The sequence below is a fragment of the Balaenoptera musculus genome, chromosome 2, assembly GCF_009873245.2.
Source record: "Balaenoptera musculus isolate JJ_BM4_2016_0621 chromosome 2, mBalMus1.pri.v3, whole genome shotgun sequence".
NCBI lineage: Eukaryota > Metazoa > Chordata > Mammalia > Artiodactyla > Balaenopteridae > Balaenoptera > Balaenoptera musculus.
Genome location: NC_045786.1, coordinates 114,590,928 through 114,613,848, shown reverse-complemented (window position 1 = coordinate 114,613,848; position 22,921 = coordinate 114,590,928). Strand labels below are relative to the sequence as shown.

Sequence of the window (22,921 nt, the reverse complement as noted above, 5' to 3'; positions counted from 1 at the left end):
GTGAAATTATTAAGGAAGCAGAAATACAAGAAAATATAAATGTCATTCAGATACAATTATGGTTGTGCAAGATTCAAAGTTAACGTTTTCTAAAGAAAGGGTTACAAGTTATCAAAACTCCTGAGGCTGCTATTTATCTAAAAATACTCAAGAGTTTTTTCAAGACTATAAAATATATTTTAAAACACGTATTTAATATGAATATAAGATAATAAAAATGTTGGTGGTATATTTTGTATTGTATTGAACTTTAAATACTAAGCAATAAATTATAGGATCTTTTAAAATGTGTCTACGAGTCACTAGGCAAGAGTGATTTTTCAAGATGCCTTTTTTGTTTCAGTTAAAATTAAAATCCATGCTGTCTAATCCTTGGAGTCAATTTGTAATTAAGGGGATTTGATGAGAGACCAGGCACTGAATTAATGATAAAATTTAATATCTGCTTTAATGCATCAACATAACAGAAAAACTAACCAACACTGAACAACAGAATGGAGTCATTTTGATACAGAAGACATACTATAGCTATGTCAATTTATGTCAAATGTTAGTTTTCTAAATAAATTAAATATGCCAAAGCTCTGTAGATGCATTACTAAAAACTATGTGTCTAAAAACCACTCAAGTCAAAAATGCTACTATAATAAGGATTTGCTTGGTACAGAAAACTACGCTGTTAAATATAGTTACTTTTATTGAGAATTTTATGTAATCTCTAATGAAGGACTTAACTGCTTTCTATCATCATGTCTGAAATCAGAAATATTTTTACTTAGTAGCCAAAGTAAATTAATTGTATTTGATAATCTAAAGTTTTTTAAAAAAATATATTTTACTTTAGAAAGAACATGTAATATTAAAAAATCCATCAAATTAAATTTCATAGTATTTTAAAAAACCATCTGGACTTCGCACTACACTTTTCAGTATTACTACACTGGAATTCATAAGAGAATTTAATATGTCATTTATTCCAAATCACTATGAGGTACAACCTTGTGTAGAATTTGGTTGCTGGAAATGCTAAAAATGAAAGAGAAAATTTTCATTTGGCCAGCAATCTCTGTGTAGCCTCATCCAGCTTATCCCTAAAATACCAACAAAGAACTTTATAAAAGACATAAAACTGATGATGCCACAAAAATACTGATATCAGCCCAATCCAGAAATCAATTAGAAAATTAAACAAAACTAAAATTAAAAAGCACAACTGGTAGAAAACAAATGTTATTATTTTCAGAAACAAAAATTCCATAGGCCTAAAGAAGGCTGGGGAAATATTTTGTCCCTATTTTATGTCCAAACACCAAGTCTACGCCAGTAAGTTTCCAAATTCAGTGCAATATATTCCAATTCAGTATGCTTTAGGTCAGGCCCAGATTTATTATTTTGTAAACATTCTTTTCATGATTCTGATATATGCCTCTGTTAAGAACCATTAACCTATACTCATTACCTAACAACCAATAGAGTGGACCTTTATTGTCTTTAAAGGTTCCCAGGGTACTATTTCCAACAATGCATCATGGACTCTGCTCTTTTACACCTTCTTGGCCACCATAATACCAAAGACCAATAGGTCAGGAAGAAAAGAGAGGAGATAATGAGGTGAGAGCAGAAGACAAGGGGAAGGTAGGACTGCTGATGTGTGCAGACTTAGGAAAGACTTGGGAAGAAGTCCTGGGAGCACTGAGAGTTTCTCACATATTACATTTCTTTTCAGATCAGTACTTATTTTGTTATTAAAACAATTTCATTCTAACACAAATCCCTCTCCAGTTTGGCCAGAGACAAGAGGACTCTGGCCAAACTGAAGACAGGACGAGTAGATATTATCTGGACAAAGGAAGTAAGGCAATAGATGATGCAGGGCATTTCAGTCAGAGGAAATACTAGGTCCAAAGACCAGATGATACAAAGACTGGAGAAAAATTTCAGGATCTATCTAAAGTCAGCTCACATAATGGTGAATCTGCCTGGTGTGCCTAAAACTGTCTCCTACTGAAGGTGTATGTCTTCATTCAAGTAGTCATTTTGATTAATTTTTTAGCATATTACAAAACATATAAAACAGGAGGGAAGCATGCAATGTAATGTTATATTTCTATCATTTTTATCAAAATAATATCTAAATTCCTAAAATAGTACTATGAAAGTCGAAATTAAAAAAAATTAGTAACCAATGTTAGGAGCAATTAAATGTAAGTATTCACAAGTATTACGTTTGGGGTTTGCCACTGATAATCTCCACAGAAGTTTCCCACATGTAATTCAGTATTCCTTTTATGGAAGAGGTAATAGTTCACAGTTGTTTCATCTGAACCTCATCAGTTTTATTGTATCTTGGTGTACTTGATGAACTTACACAGGCTTCGATGATTTGGCTATACCTGGTGCAGTAATCCACGGAGCCACCCTTTAATGCAATTGTTCATTTCAGAGAGCCTATAATGAATGCTGTCACAGCAATTCCCCATTTGGTATGCAAAGACTATAAACCTGGTCTAGCTGAGAGTCTTGCTTTTTATAAAGAAAGAAAAAAATTATCATGTGGAAAACAAAGCCTGCCATGGGAACAGAATGCTATTAGGAACCAGGATAGAATTTCTCTCCATCTCCCTTGTTCAGAATTTTGTGTTTTTTAATATATTGGCCCCAACTTTTCCAATTGGCTGATTCATAACTTCAGAGTACCCACGGCCTACAGCAGTCTACCTGGCCCTAAGCCTACCTTGGGATCGTTTGGTTCAGCATTCACTGTCCTGTTCTCTCTCAGTTTCCCAATTCCAAATTATTAAATTATCATCTGACCTACCAATCTTTTTGAACCAGGCTAAACAGGTCATAACTAGCTAGCTTTGGGCTAGAGAGGCACACATCAGCTTTCTTATAAAAGGAGAATGGTTAAGGATATGTTAGCTATTATTCTCTCCATCTTAAAATCTTCCTCCAGGTCCCATTCACATTACACTCTAACCCTTACACTTTTACTTCACAGAAAAGCTCCTAAAAAATAATCTACCTTTCTCCCACTTTTAAACTTTTCATTAACTATACAATTTACTAGATTCAAGGCTACCACCGGAACCACTGAACTGAAACTGCAACTACAAAGCTACCACTGCCTTCCTAACTGTCAGATCAAATGGACACTTGTGATTTTATTTGACTTCTCTGTAGCATGTGACACTGTGAACTACCCCTGTCACAGAACTTTATTCTATTCTGAATCTATGATAACACAATCTCTTTGTAATCCTTTTATCGTTCTGACTATTCCTTCTTAGTCTCCTTTGTGAACCACTTATTTTTGTGCACCAATAGAGAAATGTTGGAATTCACTATTGTTTCATTTATTTCTTTTCTTGTAAATCTGACCTCTGAATACTCTCAAACACTTCAGTGATTTGAACTGCAACCTGCACAAGATCTGGTATCATCCTCTCCCTTCTCAAGTAATTTCCTGCCCCTATACTTCTCACTGTATGGTCACTTATGCTCTAAAACCAAGATGTACATGCAAGACTATTTTTCAAAGTTTTGCTTATGATATTGAACAGTTGGAATCAAAATATTCTAAATAGAAGACAGAAAATTACATGTTATGTATCAAGCACAGGGATCTACAGAGCCAACAAATGGATGATGCAGATTTGTATTTACATACAGAGAAAGATCTTTATGACATATTTGGTAAGTTACTCCATTTTTGTCTAAATTAAATCCATAACAATATAGAGAAAAAAGGCCTGGAATCATTGGCTTCAAGTGGTACAGGTGCCTGTTTCTGGAGCCACTGCTGTGGCCAAGGGAATCTGACATTCTGATTTGTCAGACCTGAGGCCACAGAGGTATATCACCTCCAACAAAACCACATCTGAGAATGAGGGAAAGTCTGTGTCTTACAGGAGAACAAGGGTTATAAAAATCGGGTGAAGGATGAATAAACTCTGAGTAGCAAAATTAGTGCTGAACAGCACCATTATACTAGGTAAATGTAAAAACAAAACAAAACAAAGAAAAAAAAAGAAAGAAAAAGCAGTTGCTATCGTCTGAATTTTTTCATCACTCCAAAATTTCTATGTTGAAATCCTAACCCCCAAAGATGATGGTATTAGGAAGTACGAGCTTTGGTTTGGGAGGTGCTTAGGTCATGAGCGTGGAGGCTTCATGGTACTGATGTTCTTTTAAAAGACACCCCACAGTGATCCCTTGCCCCTTCTACCACATGAGGACACAGCAAGAAGGTGCCGGCTATTAAAAAGGGAGAGGGCCCTAACCAGATCATTATCATACTGCTGCCTTGATCTTGGACTTCCCAGCCTCCAAAATTGTAAGAAATAAATTCCTGCTACTTACAAGGTACTTAGCCTGTGATATTTTGTTATAGCAGTCTGAATGAACCAAGAGAGTAGTGCTAATACATATATCAGAAATAGAAGACTTAAAGGTATGAAGCTGTAAGCAGTCTGAAGAGGAATATTATATAATGATGGAATGTACATGTATAGCCTAAGAAGATATAGTAGTCATAAACACTAGATAACAAAGAATAGAGCAGACAGATGTATAAAGCAAGAAATTCCTAGCAATATGAGAAAATTATAAAAATGCAATTACAGTGGAAGCTTAAATTGAGTTCAACTGAATATATATTGAACCTCATGCTCTGTGAACAGAGACTGTATTTTATTTATTTAGTCGATGATACCTTTCAAAGTGGACTATTTACATGGTGAGAAATAAAACATTAATATGTTTTAAAACATAGGAATTTAAATTATATTCTCTAAATTACCCTGGATCAACCAAAAAAATCAAAACAGAACAAACTAGTGAAAAAAAGTGAACATTTGATCCCTCCCAAAACTATAAGACAAAGTTGGAATTATAGTCAAGAGTAAAATGTGTAGCCTTATAATTTTACTTAAAAAAAAAAAAAAGACTGAGGTAAGCTAATTAACTTGTAAAAATTAGAACAAAAAAGAGAATAAAAAGATTGAAAAGGTAAACAGAAATGGAAAATTTAACAAGTTGAAAGGATAAATAAAACCAAGAACTAATTAAAAGAAAATAAAATGCATAAAGCCCAGGAAAGACTTTATAAGCAAAAAGAGAGAGAGAAGAAGAGAAAGAGAAAGCAAATATATGCCACAATACAGATGAGACAGTGAATACAGAGAAATAGAAGAGATTCAAAAATTAAGAAAATTATCTATAATTCTATCATACCAAATCTGGTAAGTTAAAGGGAATAGGGTGTTTCCTAGCAAAACATACAGACCAACAAAACTGACTTAAGAAACAGAAAAACTAGATAAATATATTGAAACAATTGAAAAGGCAATTAAATATTCTCTGTTATAAAAAGGCACCAAGAATACATGGTTTTAAAAATTGATTCTATTTAATACTTAAGGCAAGATCATTCTAATGCAATTTTTTTTAACTTTTTTTTTTGGCCACTCCCCTCGGCATGTGGGATCTTAGTTCCCCAACGAGGGACTGAACCCGCACCCCCTGATTGGAAGCGCAGAGTCTTAACCACTGGACGGCCAGAGAGTCCCCATTCTAATGCAATTTTAAACTTGTCAAGACCACAGCTGAAGGCAGAAATTTTGGTCATTCACTAAGCTAGTAACATTAACATCAAAACGGATACAGCCGGGCTTCCCTGGTGGCACAATGGTTGAGAATCTGTCTGCCAATGCAGGGGACACAGGTTCGAGCCCTGGTCTGGGAAGATCCCAAATGCCGCGGAGCAACTAGGCCCGTGAGCCACAACTACTGGGCCTGCGCGTCTGGAACTTGTGCTCCGCAACAAGAGAGGCCGCAACAGTGAGAGGCCCGTGCAGCGCGATGAAGAGGGGCCCCTGCTCGCCGCAACTAGAGAAAGCCCTCGCACAGAAACAAAGACCCAACACAGCCAAAAATAAATAAATAAATAAATAAATAAGCTTTCATTAAAAAAAAAGAAAAAAAAAGACGGATACAGCCAAAACAAGCCAGAACAAAGTTGGAGGACTCGGGTCATGATGACATGCCTACTACAAAGCTACAGTGATCAATAGTGTGGTACCAGCATACAGAAAGATATATTAGATCAATGGAACAGAACTGAGAGCAGAGCTAAACCCTCATATTTATGACCAACTGACTTTTGAGACGGTATCAAGACAATTCCGTGGGGGAAAAATAGTCTTTCAACAAATGGTGCAGAGAAAACTGGATATCCACATGTAAAGAAAGTATTTGGACTCCTACCTTACACAGTATCTAAAAATTCACTAAAAATTTGTCAAACATCTAAATTTTCAACCTAAACGTCCATCAGCTAATGAACTGATAAACAGAATACAGTATATCTATACAATGAATATTATGTATTAACCAAAAAGGAATGAGGTACTGATACATGCTATAACATGAATAAACCTTGAAAATATTATGCTCAGTGAAAGAAGCCTGTCACAAAGGATCACATATTCCATGATTTCATTTACACAAAATATCCAGAAAGGCAAATCTACAGAGACAGAAAGTAGTTTAGCGGTTGCTTGGGACTAGGGGAAGGATGTTAGCAGGAATGGGGAATGAGAGCTAATGTGTACAGGATGTTTTAGGTGAGTGTTGAAAATGTTCTAAAATTAGACTGCGGTGATGGCTGAACAAATATGTGAATATACCAAAAAACACTGAATTGTAAACAGTAGATAAGTGAATTTTATGGTATATGAAACATTTATCAACAAAGCTGTAAAATGCAAAAAACAAAACCACTGATGGACAAAAGACCAAGAGAAAGCAAACAAAAACCAACAGAAAAAATGGGGAAAAAACATGAACAAATACATCTATTTATATTCACACACACAATCCCTTGAACACATGAAAAAAATTCAAACTTACTAACAATTAGAGAAATACTTTGGTAAAACAAAACCAAACCTGATACAGTAGAAAAAAAACCTCTCTAGGTAATTTTCATTTATATTTGAGATTGTGAACTTTGGAGATCAGTTGCCTTGGTTCAGATCTGAGGTCCACCAGTAACTATTACTCATAACATTGGTCACATTAGTGAACACATGTTGCTCAGTTTCTTACCCTACAAAATTATAAATAGTTGTACCAACTATCTCAAAGAGTCACTTTGAGGTCTAAATACTACTTAAATACTATATGTAAAGCATTAGTAACAGTTCCTGGCACTCAGTAAGTACTGTATGAAGGCAGACTATTATAAGTTTTAAAATTCTCAGGAAAACGGTGACAAAACAAATCCAAAATTTATTCAAGGAATCGTTCAACATCAAGAACTCAATAAAATGTGTTACATCTACTAATAAAAACTTTTTAAAAATTCTAGAAAGAAACTACTTAAATATGACGAAACAGTATCAAAATCCAACAGTAGATGTAATGTTTATGCCTAGGTCTCAGAAAGCTGGAACAAGCTGTCATTCCACATTGACAATAAGAAAAGCTGAATAAGGCACAAAGTCATAACTTTTCTTGAGCTCATTAGACAGCTAAGCTCAGAAGACAACCAGTCTTAATTTCAAGGAGGGACAAGCATCCAAGGCAAATGGGGTACACAGACTAGCTCACCTAGAAGAGAACATGAGAAGAAGGTCAGCCAACACACAGAACCTTCAGAAATTCCTGACAAAAGGGGATTTGCACCTACTGGTAGATTTTCCCCACAGATCTCCACCAGGTGCTCATGAGAAATATCAAAGATAGGGTAGAAAACCAGAGATACCTTCCTACAGTGATAGAAACTTGGAGGGGATATGGGGGAGGGAACTGGCTGCTGCTATAGAAAGGAGCAAACCACACCCCCCCCCACCCCAGTCCCAGTTCCTTCTGTGAACAGAACAAAAGCCATATACAGCTAATAGAGGGGCAGTAACCCTCAGGACACAGAAAAAAAAAAAAATCCTGCTTGGGAATGGTAGAAGAAAGAACACTTTCTATCCCTGGGTGAGTGGCAGGAAATAGACCTGGTCACAGGATCCTATACCAATACCATTAGATAGCTTCTACACTGAGAGAGGGGAATGAAAGTCTCTCATACAATACCTGCCTCAGATACAGGTCAGAGTTTGTCTGCCATGGAAAGGAATCCTGAGGAAGCCCCACCCCAAAGTCCAAGCACAAAGGGACTGCATAAGATTGAAGCAGAAAACCCTCAGTCCCCCAACACCAGATGATACAAATCAGCATTCCAATGCTGGGAGAAGGGCAAGAGTGTACAGTGAGATACCCTCCAGGTGTAGGTAAACAGGATCAACTAAAAACAAAATGGTGGAGTATGAACATTGAAAAAAATCCTCCAGTACCTGAGCTTCCATCCTGAGCATAAGGCAACAGCAACCCATTCCAAGAGCAGCTTGAAACTTAGGATGCACTAACAGTGACCACAGCAATAACAAAACCCAAATCCATATCAACTCCTGAGTGGATCAACTCAATACTCACACTACTGGCCTGATGGAAGAAGTATTGTTCTATCCACAAGGTCCAGCATTCAAAAAAAAAATTGTGAGACACGTGAAAAGCAAAAGCAAAACAAACAAACAACAAACATGTCAAAAAACAAAGCAATCACAAAACCAGATTCAGAGATGATCCATATACTGGAACTATCCAACTGAGACTCTAAATTATGAAGGAAAATATAAAATCCCATGGTAAGTGTCAAAACTAATGGGTGTAACGTAGAATCCATTCTCACTAAAATTAGGTAAAAGTCAGGTAAAATAGAGTATCTGTTATAATTCCTAGTCAAGATTAATTTGGCAGGTCTAGAAACTATGAGAGGGGAGAGGGAATATTATTAAAATTTCCTTTATATATCTTAGCACTGTTTTCACTGGCTATGATGAATATGTAAATTTTTAAACAATGTATTATTTTGAAATAATTCAAGACCCACGAAAACTTGCAGAGTAAGAAGAGTTCCTGTGTAAATGTCATCTAACTTCTCCCAATGATATCATATATGTACCACAGCATATTATCAAAGCCAGGAAATTGACATTGGAACAATTCTCTTAACTCGGATATAAACCTTATATGGATTTCATCTGTTTTTACACCCTCCCTCCATTACTTTCTGGTATAATTCTATGACGCTTTAACATTATAAAATTATAACTGTTATCACTACAAAGAAACTCCCTGTTACCCTTTAAGAATCATAGCCTGCTCTGCAACCTAACTCCTAGAAACCACTAATCTGTTCTCTATCACAATGATTTTGTTACTTTGAGACTGTTATATAAGTAGAATCATATGAACGGAACCGTTAGAGATTGGCTTTTCTCATTTAGCATAATGCCCTTGAGACCCATCCAAGTTGTTGTATGTATCAATAAACTGTTCCTTTTTATTGCTGAGTAATATAAGCATACATCAGAGATAATGTGGGTTCGGTTCCAGACCACTGCAATAAAATGAACATCGCAATAAAGCGAGTCACATGAATTTTTTGGTTTCCCAGTGCATATAAAAGTTATGTTTATACTATACTGTAGTCTACTAAGTGTGCAAGAGCATTATGTCTAAAAAATGTACAGATTTTAATTTAAAAATACTTTATTGCTAAAAAATGCTACCATCATCTGACAACACAGGGTTGCCACAATCTTCAATTTGTAAAAAAAATATAATATCTGCAAAGCGCAGTTAAGCAAAGCACAATAAACCAACATACGCTGGTACTTCACTGTATAGTCATCTATGAATATTATAACAATAATGTAAATACTAAACACTGATCTAACAAAAAGATGAGAAAGGTAAATCCTTATCTTCATAGTAGAAAGTCAATTAGTAATAACTAAAAAGGAAATATCAAGAAATAGTATAAGCTTTTCATTTAGAAATATAGTATAGATACAGAATAAATTGCTAAGAGTTGAAAGTGATTTCTTTTCTGGAGCAGAAACCAGGAGAGGTAAGATGAGGATGCTGATTACAATGTTTTTATTAAAACCCTTATGTAATCATTCATTTTCAAAAACATGTGCTTTATCAAAAATAAAAATTTGAAAAATAATAAAATTTTTGTTTGCTAAATGTGATTAAATATTTACACAAAAATATTTTTCACAGCAGTGTTTATAAGAGTGCAAAATTGCGAGCAACCTAAATATTTAACATTAAGGGAAGATTTAAGAAAATCATGGTACATTTGTGGATTGCAATTATGTAATATATTAAGGTGATATTTATAGAATAAATGTACTGGATAATACTTATGAAGTGCTAAGCAGGGAAAGCAGGATACTAAATTGTACATGTGGTATTAATTCACTCAACAGATATTTATTCAATGGCTGCTATAGGTATTTGCAGGAGATACATCTATAGCTAGTTTCAGCTGGTACACAAAGATATAGCTATACAAATTGTTAACATTTGGCATCTGTTATGATTGGTCATATTTGTGACTTATTGCCTGTCAAGTATTTTTAATACCATCAGTAGATACAGAGGTATATGAAGTAAACAAAAATCCCTGACCTCATGGAGCATTTATTCCCATCAGGAAAAGAGACAACAAATATAAGATGCAAGATGGCTTCATGCAATCACTTATTTCCCATGTTTTTATTTTTTTTTCTATTTCTACTTTATTTTAGTGGCCTTTTCAGATTCCTTATTGTCTCAATAATGTAAAATATTCTTAAAATAATAGCCTTCCTTTTTATTGTTCTTATCAGGAAAGTTATTTACGATAGCTCTGTTTTCTTACACTGATGAAAATGTTAGACTTAGTAAAGGTTTTGGGGTAGAAAAGTGTCACCTGTGTTTTAGAATGACAGCTAATGGAAGTGTGACAACTGATTACAAAGGTGAGAAACTGAGGACAAAAAAGTTAGTTAGGAGGGTACTATTACCATCTAGATCATGAACTTGACGTAGGGCAGAGGTATGATAATACAAAGGAGACAAATCACTGTTGCAGAATTGACAGGACTGGATGCTCTATCACTTTGTAGTAGGTGAAAGCTTGAAAGGATATGAAGATTATGTCAATTATATTGGCCTACATGTCTAGGAGTATGGTAGTGCCATTAATTAATAGATGTTAACTGATCAATTTGGAAGTAAATAGAAAACTGTTGAGAATAATTTAAAATATAGGGCATTATGTCACTAGAAAAATAAGTCAGGGTATAGTTGCTTAAAGTTCTCAAAGTGGCTCACTGGCTAAAGGGCTCAATGGTGTTAAAGGCCAGCTTCTCTTGATGTTTGCTTCATAGCTATAAAATTGCTGCTGCTGTTCCAGGCAGCAAGTAAGTGTTCAAGGTAATAAGAAGGGAAGAAACAGTGCGGGCTGCATCTGTCATGTCAGGAAAACAAAAACTTATCCAGAGACACCCCTCCTTCTTCTCCCACCCCTGCTGCAGAATTCCTCTTATGTCTCATTGGCAAAAAGAAAGGCTCAGAAAGTGTTTAACTTTTCCAGCTTCTGTAAAGCTGTCAAGGCAAACAAAGGAGACTATAACTAAGAATAAATGTTAAGTTATACAGTCAATAGTGTTTGGCTCAGGTCCTGACTTCTTCCTAGGTTGAAGAGAGGGCTTAGGAAGTCGAATTAGGGATTTGGTTTTAAGTTTATTGAGGTTAAGGAGTCACTAAGATATCCAAGTGGAAAGGCAGACAAAGCATCTGTTAGGATATAAATGATAGATGATGTCATAGGAACGGATGAAATTAGAAGAGACAACCCTACAATAAACAAAACACCAAATGCTGGCAAGAATACGGAGTAACAGAAACTGTCATTCATTACCGGTGGAAAGGCAAAATGGCATAGCCATTTTGGAAGACAGTTTGGTGGTTCCTCACCAAACTAAACATACTCTTACCATACGATTCAGCAATCAAAGTTCTTGGTATTTACCCCAATGAGTTGAAAAACTTATGTCCACAGAAAAACCTGCATGTGGATGCTTACAGCAGCTTTATTCATAATTGCCAAAATTTGGAAGCAACCAAGAGGTCCTTCATTAGGGGGGTGAATAAATAAACTGTGGTACATTCAGACAATGGAATATTATTCAATACTAAAAAGAATGAAGTATAAAGTCATCAGAAGATATGGATGAACTTTAAATGCATATTACTAAGTGAAAGAAACCAATCTGAAAAGAACTACTACATGACATTCTGGAAAAGGCAAAACTATGGACACAGTAAAAAGATCAATGGCTGGTACATGTTGGGGGGAAGGAGGGATAAATAGGTGGAACACAAAGGATTTTTAGAGTGAAACTCTTCTGTATGATACTATAATGGTACATACTTGTCATTTATATTTCTCAAAACCCACAGAATGTACAACACTAAGAGTGAACCCTAATGTAAACCATGGACTTTGGGTTACACTGATGTAGGTTCACGTATTGTAACAAATGTACAACTCTTGCACTGGATGCTAAAGGCATGTGGATGTATGGGGCACGGAATATGAGGGAGCTCTGTAGTTTGCTCGATTTTGCCGTGAAGCTAAAACTGCTCTAAAATAATAAAGTTTGAGGGTTTTTTCAGAAAAAAAAATTAAGGGAATAATCACATAACCCAGGGGAACATTTATACCTTAGGAATTGGTAGAAAAAGAGGCACCAGCTAAAGAATAACGACCAAAGAAAAGAAAAATGATGAGGATATAGAAATAAAGAACTACAAGAAAGAATTTCATAAAGGCAGGGGCCAACAAGATTGAAATGTGTTCCTCTTAGGCTGACTGGGTTATTGAGAAGGATATGAAATGGTAAGTCTTAAAGGTTTAACCACCAGAGGTCACCTATAATTTAAGAAAGAATGTCTTTCAATGGAATTACAGTGTTGAAGGTCAATTGTAGGAGGTTAAAGATGTGTGATAAGGAAGGTAAATAAATAAAATAAAAGAGGAAAGAAAGGCACTTGATATGACATTTCTTATTAAATCTAATGCCTGCATATTTATGGCTATTCTACATTTACTTTAAAATCATTAAATGTTCAAAATTGTGTTCACCAAGAAACAAATTTCTTAATATAAGTGGATAAAGTTTATTTTAAAAGAGAAAATAGTCTGTCTTTTTAATTTAAGTAACTCTCAGGGTATAGATTAGTATCAGTATAAATTCAGCCCCTCATCCTATATGTACCACTGTGTTCTATTTATTATTAGAGAAAATTGCAAATATTATAAAAGTAGGGAAAGTGTCATGCTAGCAAATTTATCTAGTATATATTCCATGCTACTTCAAAAATAATGCATATAAGTGATCACCAAAAGTCTAATTTTATGCTCTATCATAAAAATTAATTTAGAAAGAATTTCTTGGTTATTAGAATAAACAAAGACATTATTATTCAAATAGCACTAGATTACTTAAAAGTATATCCACGTATGATAATCATGTATTTGCAATAGTCATCACTTTGGAAAGTTCTATGCAATGTATGATCATTAGCTTAGATTTTTTTCCAAACCTATATCTAGGACTGTTTCCTTTAGGAATTATAGCATAATACAATGAAATAAAACATAAAATTTTCAGCTCTCATCCTATTCAAATTTATTTATTTATTTATATTACTTTTATTACTGATACTAATAATAGTACTACTTATGTTAAAATACTAGAAATATTATTGGCAGACTGAAAGCTCCTAGAGACAGTGACTCTCTTTAAGTATTCTTTCTAAAACTCAACTAATACTAAATAAATATTAAATCAGTTAACAAATTAAAAAAATGATACTTATAATTGCATTGTAAGAGATAAGCATACTGCTCAGAAAGGAGACAGTTTGTTCACCAAATAGCTTGGTAGTAAACTTATTATTATCCATATCTTATATGGCAACTTAAAGACAAGAAGTGCAATAATAAAAGAACTAAATAAAGAATAAAGTCCCCCCCCCCAAAAAAGAATAAAGTCCCTGAAAGGTAAGAATAATTTTTAGAAAATGATTCAGAATAAAGCAGATATATTATAAATGACCTAATTTTTATAATAAACTTAAGGTTTCTCTGTGAGGAATTATGGCACAAAATAACTAAAAAATGATCCAACACAGGGGCTTTAAAAAGACTGAATTGATGAGAGTTTTAAAAAATGACTTATTATTCTACAAAAAATTTAAGTTGGTTTAGTTGATCAATGAAGTTATGAAGGATTAAAAGAACAGAAAAATCTGAGACTTTTGCACAAAAAGATGAGCAACTAGACATATTTTAACGTAGTGTATTTGTCAGGAATAAAAGTGTAGCTTTGTTTATATATTAAATTATATAGTCTACAGTTTACAGAGATTTCTATTTTACGGAGGTTTATTTTTATTTTGTTTTGAACTTCCAGGTTTCTTTTGGTCTACAGTTTGCCTTCTAATTTTAATAATCTCTTAGAAATATGCATCTTTTTCTCTTCATAAATAGCAGCTGCCACTTAATTCAATTTAACATAAATACACAACCAAAAATGCCAGAATAAAGACTATGCAATTATTACGTAACTTAACCTAGAATTTTTATTTTAGGTTCTATTTTAAATAGTAATAGCCATAACATATAGAGCACATAATATCTGTCCCCTAATGCTGGTAATAAATTAGCACTCATAATGGAAGCTGTCTTTAAAAGATTACATTACTTTTGATTTGCAAATATACATCTAAATAATTATATACTTAATTTTACTCATACAACAGTAAATTCCTCAGGGTAACTGAAAAATAATCACATCAATTCTTTTCTTTCCCATTTATTGTTCTGGTCTATATATAAATTCAAGAGAAATAAAGAGAAAGTGCATTAAAGAATAATAGCAAAGTTATTACACAGCCACCACTGAGAATTTCAAAATGAAGCTAAATACATTTTGTAGAAAAATCTGACTTCAACCATATCTCACACTTTATAAACAGGTTAAAATTATTTCCACATCAAAATGTCACCATTTTTCTCAATATCGGTATATGATTCTGGCTTAATGATTTACCCTGCTAATGACATATTTTTTCATAATCTGCAGCAAAAAATGAATTTAAGACAACAAAGTACAATACAATCCTCTTGATAGCACATCTTTTTTTAACTGTACAATAACAACAATGATGAATCTTTTATGTTTCCTGTGGATATGTTATGTTTTATTTTTAACCCCTTAATGAGAACGTAAGCACCTTGAGGGCAGGGACCCCTACTATGTCACAGGCACTATGCTAGGAACTGGGGCAAAGACAAAAGAAGAGAATGAAAAGTATCTTAAGAAAAAAAGATAATTAGTAGAATTGAAATAATGTCCTTTTTCATGATTACAGGATCTATATTAAAATGAAACAGAACTTTTGTCATGATATGTACTCTTTACTTGTTACAAGTTTTAGTAGAATATATTTTCTTCCTCTTTTTTTGATGTAAGTAACATTTTAAGTACTCTTTCAATTCCCAAACATATTCACATACCTTTCAAGGAGTGTCAGTTCTGTGCGTTACTAATATTACAAGTCATTTAGAAAATTATTGTAATAAATATGGATGCAAAGAAAAAGCCCATTATTTAATTTTTTTTCTTTCAGGGTGGCCACTTTTTATTAACTACAAAAGGTAACAACATATTTTGAAATCAGAAACAGAATGAACATATACCTGAAGTTATTATTATACCACCACTTGAAATTCAGAAAATATGTTGTTTTCATGTACACATACACGAAATAAAATAATACCATAACAGAAGGGTGCTGTATCTGTGTTTAAAGAACGGGTTGTTGGCAAACACCACAGCTCACTTCTGCTGAAATGTACACAACTGATATATGCAGCACAGAAAGCTGGCACCAAGGGCTTACAACCTTAATTTGCCTGCAAGAAGGAATGGAGATTTACCTTCAGAGCACGTTCTTGATTGTTTTCAGCAGTCAGATGTCTCACGTTGTTTGCTGAAGTCTGGTTCTGCTCTTTCAGATGATGAAGCTCCTGCTCTAGCCGTTTGCACTGCCACAGGGGAAGAATCCCATTAAGTAAAGGAGTTATAGCATTTTTTTCAACAACCCACATGAATTAATGTAAATAATACCATTGTATTCTCTAAAAGACAGAGTATCCTTTGCAATAAGAATAGTAAGTTAAAAGTAATGTTGAATATGAACAAAATAATATAGTTTATAATACTCTGGCAAATTCAATTGCAATTTTCAGTTTGACTTTTATTAATCTAAATACTACCATATAAATTAGAAAAATACTTATTTCTTATAAAATTAAGATCAAACTATATTTAAAATTATTTTCTTCATTAGCCAAATGGCTTTCACTATGTATCTGCTGGCTGAATAAAAGTATACTTCTAAAAATCACAATAGGTTCTAAATAAACTACGATATGATATTTGTGATGACATTAATTTTTTAAAATAAAAATATATATGAGATTTTTCAGATTTTTAGAAATATCTAAAGAAACAGTTGAGTAGAGAAAAAAATAACAGCCAGAGTGCTACATGACTAGGCAACAACTAAGGAAACAAGTGTTTTTAATTCCTATTTTGACTAAACCTAACTTTTAAGTAAAACAAGGGATAACAAAGATGTGACATGACATTTTGACCTACTGGTAATATATAAAAATGTAAGTAAAAAAGAAATTATTAACAAAAGCATAAATGGGCTAATAGAAGCATCTATGTTCAAAAAAATCATTGAAATGTCATGCCATTTGAAAACAAAATCTTAATATAAATATATCAAACATTTTACACAATAATTGTACAGAATATAAACTGATATGCTGCATATCAGGAACATATGAAGATACAAGGGTTATTGGCAAAGGAATAAAGTACTAAATCTATCGTTCAGTAAAATATTAAAAAATCACTCCTTAATTTATCTATTTTTAAATTAGGATATTTAACAACCGATAAGTAAGTACACATACTGATTCAAGATCTAGACAGTTACTTCTACATTACCTGACAAACGGTTAACTGTCATAATGAATTAAAAATCATTATTATGATACAAAATCAAGATGCAGTCATAATCCAAACTGGCATTTTTTAGTACTCTAATGATGATTTCTGCCTCTGACCTCAATATTACTCTGCAATCTGTATCAGTTATTTCCCAACCTTGAGTAATACACAAATTCTTTTAAAAGAAAAAGTCGTATCAAACTCCCGATATTCACTTATATACATAGTGATGTTTACATACCAATGACATTTTTTTAAATTATGTGCCTAAAACCTTTGTGAGATGACATCATTTGGACTTTATTTGGAGGGGACACATGATTTACATATTTGTATTTGTCCCTTTTTAGTTTGTAACAATTAAAGTACCTGGTCACAAATGCAATCAAAATACAAATGTGTTTAGTGAAGACACAAATCATGAGGCATGAAAATGAATAAGACATAGAAGCATTACAATCTACTAGACATACTCTCGATTAGAATAATCATCTACATTTTCAATTAATTTTAATACAAACGAATACATACTAAGTATTTAGAATGACTAAATATGACCTATAAGGTTACAAAGGTGGGGTAGATAATTTTGGCTGTGGGAGTAAAAAAATGTTTCATGGAGCAGATGACATCTAAGTTGGGCTTATTTTGCATACATAATTTTATAAGCTGAAAGAGGAGAAAGAGGAAGAATATAGGAGAGAAAGACTGAAGATAGAAATATCAGGGGTCAAGTGAGAAAGCATGGTCACGAGTTATCTGACCACCTATTTTTTTGTGTTTCCAAGTAAATCAGAAATGATCCAAAGATAGAAACTTCTTTCTTTCTACATGATACACACAGAAAAATTCACTCACTCTTGCTCAAGAAATAAATGTTGAATTTATTTTCATTTCTTCATGAAGTTTAAATTTAACACTGACCTGGGAATCAAGTTGTGGCAAGTCAACAATAACTTTGAACTGAATAAAACCATACACAAATGCTCTTGTCAAATACATGTTTGTGACTTATACATATTCCCGAAATTGCATATTCTGTATAATTTTTCCTAGTTTGTTTTTTTAACCAAACTCTTTAACCTTGAAATTTATTTTGAATATTTATTTGGCTGTGCTGTGTCTTAGTTGCAGCACGTGGGATCTTTAGTTGCAGCATGCAGGCTCTTAGTTGCAGCATGCATGTTGGATCTAGTTCCCTGACCAGGCACCCTGCATTGGGAGCGTGGAGTCTTAACTGCTGGACAACCAGGGAAGTCCCTGAAATTTATTCTGAAGCAAAGAGATAGAACTGTTTTTTCATTACCAAGTGCTACAATCTATTAATTATTGTCACTTTATGATTTTACATAATATTTGTAAAGTAAAGATCCTACCCTTTAATTTACATCTCAAATTTTCTTGACATTGTCACCAATTTAGTCTCTATACATCTTTATATTTAAAATTTTAAAATTTAATTGTCATTTAAATATAAAGAAAAGACAGGGACTAATACAACAGAAACTGTTGTACTGATCACTAGTATTTACTAAATGAAAATAAATTTGCTGTAATTCTTTCAGATTTCTAAAATATAAAATATTAGAACTTTATCACAAATTTTTCCTTCACCCAATCTCATTGCCATCGTTTTCTCCCTCAAGGAACCCCTATTTTGAAGTGCATTTTCATTCAACCAATATTTGTTAAGCACTTACTCTGTGCTAGGCATAATTATAAGTGGTGGTGGATACAGCATTTAACAAAATAGATAAAAATCTCTGTCCCCATGGAACTCATATTCTAGATGGGAAAAGAGACAATAAAATAAATAAATGAAATACATAATATGATAGAAGGTGAAAATGTTATGGAGAAAAACAAATTAGAAACATATGGAGTACCAAAAGAGTAGGTATGGAAATCTTCTGTAACTTTAAATACGAGAAATTTTAAGTTGAGAAAACAATATTTGAATAAAGACACTGAGAAGACAAAGCAGTAAGTCTTCAGCTCTTTGGAAGCAGTGGTTCAAGCAAAAGGAACAATAAGTGAACGGCTCTTAAGTGGAAGCTTGTCTGGTATGCTTGAGCATTAACAGGGGGAAGAATAGCAGGAATGAAGTAAGCGAGGGAAGAATACTGGGAGACAAGGTGAGAAGAGCCTTGAGATCTTACAGACCACGGCTTTTACTCTGAGAGGGAAAGTTGCTGGAGGGTTTGGAATAAAGAAGCACCATGATTTGCCTCATATTAATATAGGTTCACTCTTCCTGCTATGTTAGGGAATAGACTACAGGAAGACCAGGGCAGAAGCAGGAAATCTAGCTGAGAGGTTACTGAGTCCAGGAGAGAGAGGAGATGGCTCAGACTAGGATGGTAGGGAGCAGTGGAGGTAGAGAGCAGCAGTCAGACTTTGGATGTATTTTAGAAGATGTAGCTCCCCAAATTCCCTTTAAGTGGTGGTCATTCTTCTCTTCTTGTTCCTGACTTTAAAAGGAATGCTTCTATCATATAATCATTTAGATGAATTTTGTTAGATATCACTGGTTACATCCATTTGAATATGTGTATATGTGTAGGAAAAATAGATACCTTAATTTGGTTTACAAATATTTTATATATCAGATTGCTGGTATGTTCCTAAGTAAGACTGACCTGTATTTTTCCTTTTTTGTGCTACCCTTTCCAGTTTTGTTATCAAGGTTGGATTAGTCTCACAAAAAGTGTTTTATTTTTGGAAACAGTTTATATAAAATTATCTATTCTTATAAGAATTGGTAGAAGTTCCCTATCAAACCATCTTAGCTTTCCTTCTGGGTTCAAGTTCCTCTTTTCAGAGACACAGCTTTTAAAAGATCTCTCAGTGAGACATTCTGCCTAAAAATGTGATTATTTTGTTCTCGTGACACTCTTTACTGGATATAACAGTTATGACAAAAGTTGCATCTTCAGCACTTTGAAGATACTGTTCCACTGCAGTCTGGCATCTATTGTTGCTAATGTGAAGTCACTATTAGTCTGATAACCATTCTTTTATAGGTTTGTCTTTTCTCAGTGGTTGCTTTAAAATCTTCTGTAGTTTAACTTTGGAGTTCTTCAATTCTACAATATGTCAAGAGGTGGATTTATTTTAATCTTCTGGATACTTTCTATACTTCCAAACTTGGAAAACTCACAGCTATTATATTTTGAAATGTTACCTAGCTCACATTTTGAAACTCTTATAGGTCATGTATTAGATTTACTCATCTTCCTTTCATATCTTTATTTTTTATTTTTTTTATATTTATTTTTGGCTGTGTTGGGTCTTTGTTGCTGTGCATGGGCTTTCTCTAGTTGCGGTGAGCGGGGGCTACTCTTCGTTGTAGTACACAGGCTTCTCATTGCAGTGGCTTCTCTTGTTGCAGAGCACGGGCTCTGGGTGCGCAGACTTCAGTAGTTATGGCTCAGGCTCTAGAGTGCAGGCTCAGTAGTTCTGGCACACGGGCTTAGTTGCTCCGTGGCATGTGGGATCTTCCCAGACCAGGGCTCGAACCCATGTCCCCTGCATTGGCAGGCGGATTCTTAACCACTGCGCCACCAGGGAAGTCCCCCCTTTCATATCTTTTAATCTCTATTTCATATTTTAAATCTCTCAGTATGTGTGTGAATTCTGAGCATCTATCATTAATCAACTGAGATTCCTGATTCTATTTTCAGCCGTGTCTATTTCTTCCTCTGTTCACTTACCTTTTAATTTCAATGACTAGTGTTTTCACTTCTAGATATTTCCTTGTATTCTTTTTCAATTCTGTCCATCTTTTTTTCACAGGGCTCTTTTATATATGTATTACTTAATGATTTCTCTGTTTAAATACACATATTTTATACTCTTTCATATTTTCCTATTATCTCAAATTGTTGATGGTCTCTTTTAATTGTGTCTCACAGTGGACTGTTTTCTTATGTGGAGAATCCTGTTTTGGTAGAAGTTTTATATTAACCTGTGTGTGGAAGAATTGCCCAGACTGGTTTTGCATTTGCTTCTTGTGGAGGTGACCCAAAGTTTTCATTCATCTAAGACAGGTTTTTGGGTTTTTTGGTAATAAATTTTATTTATTTATTTATTTATTTTTGGCTGCATTGGGTCTTCGTTGCTGTGCGCGGGCACACACTCTAGTTGCAGCTAGTGGGGGCTACTCTTCGTTGCGGTGCACAGGCTTCTCACTGCGGTGACTTCTCTTGTTGTGGAGCACGGGCTCTAGGTGTGTGGGCTTCAGTAGTTGTGGCTCACAGGCTCAGTAGTTGTGGCTCGTGGGCTCTAGAGCGCAAGCTCAGTAGTTGTGGCACACGGGCTTAGTTGCTTTGCAGCATGTGGGATTTTCACAAACTGGGGCTCGAACCCATGTCCCCTGCATTGGCAGGTGGGTTCTTAACCACCAGGGAAGTCCCTAGGACAGGTTTTTATGCTAATGTCTTAGTTTGTGAATCCTCACCATGATGGTTATTATATTTAGTGTTCAGCCCTTTGATTTCTCAGTATAATTGTCCCCCTTTGCTCAGTCATGACCAAAGACAAATTTCCTTGTCCCTTTCCTAAACCAGTAAGTTGTCTATTTTTCCTAGATTCCCTTATACTAAAGAGTTGTTCTTTCTATGGTTCTGGATATACATGCAAGGGTCTCCATTCAGTTCCCACCTCAAGTGGTCCCATCATCATTCCTTTTAAGGGCAATAAAATCCAAGTTCCTAGCCCTTGGGATCTATTTCTGGTCTTATATTCCTAGTTAACTGATATGTTTGTAACTCTTTAGGTTTCCTTTTTTTTTTTTTTTTGTTTCCTCTTAATTTTTAATCTTCACAGATTTTCTCTCTCATTCCTTCTGAAAATATGGGGGGGAGGGTACTCGCAGGCCAATTTTTATATGAAATACTGTAACCAAGAGATAAATATAGCTTAATAAAGCTATTTTTGTGATGAGGACATTTATCTACATTGCACAGTTGGGCTCAGTTTCCATGGCCATGCAGTACAAGAGGGACAGAAGATAAGGCCCAGGGACCACTCAACGTGGCAAAGTGTCCCAAAGTGCCACACTTTCAGGTGTTAAATGATTTTCCATAATTTAATGAATGAAAAGAAACAAGACAAATGCTATGGAAGAAGAATGTCCCTAAATTAAGTAATATATAATTTATTCTATAGTTTCAGATGGCTTCGTTTTAAACTGACACAATTAATAATAACACAATATCTTCTGTGTTCATATTCTGCCAAACATTAATGTTCTTAAAAGTTCTAATGTGTGAATTAAGACCTAGGAGGTTTTATTTTTCATATTTTTTATACTTAAAAATTTTTAATACTCAAATTGAATTTAAGTAAATTCTACCTGTATAGTGCCAGTGTCCTTGAGAACTAGGATTCTCACCATAAAAGACAAAACATACAGATAAAAAACAAGTTAACTAAGAACACTTTAGTTCAGAACTTGAGTTGGAAGTATAAATATGAAGATACAAAGTTTTACCTTTAAAAAATGTGTGTGTGTGTGTTTAGTTTGTCCATTGAAAAAGCCTAGAAACAATAGGAGACCTAGGAGCAATGAGTACCCTTAGCACCCACACTGTGGGTTCCAAGTACCATTTCTTACTAAAAATAAAGAACTTCATGGATATATTGTTGACTACAAGTCTAGGACAAGAAATGTACAATGTGATCCAAGAACATATGTTCTTGGCGGAAGTTTTGTATTAACTATCAAAACTAAGGAAATACCAAAGAAACTCAGAAAGGACTCATGAACTAAACTGAAAAACTCCCCCACTAGCTAAAGACAAGACAATCTGAACATTAGATTAATATACTAAGAGATCTAGGCACTGAGATCTGTTAACAATATAGTTTTTTCACAAACTGACATATGTTTCCAGATGAAACAACACAAACCACATGTAAAATAGTCTTGC

At 34.1% G+C, this 22,921-nt stretch overlaps 1 protein-coding gene across 3 annotated transcripts in view; it reads right to left on the bottom strand.

The window, feature by feature from the left end:
- The window catches only part of MIPOL1 (mirror-image polydactyly 1), a 254,128-nt gene that overhangs the window by 137,696 nt on the left and 93,511 nt on the right, over positions 1-22,921 (bottom strand). For all 3 annotated transcript variants that reach the window (XM_036843183.1, XM_036843185.1, XM_036843186.1), the window contains exon 9: positions 15,902-16,009. In XM_036843183.1, coding sequence (XP_036699078.1) covers positions 15,902-16,009 — 108 coding nt within the window. The remainder of the gene's footprint in view (positions 1-15,901; positions 16,010-22,921) is intronic.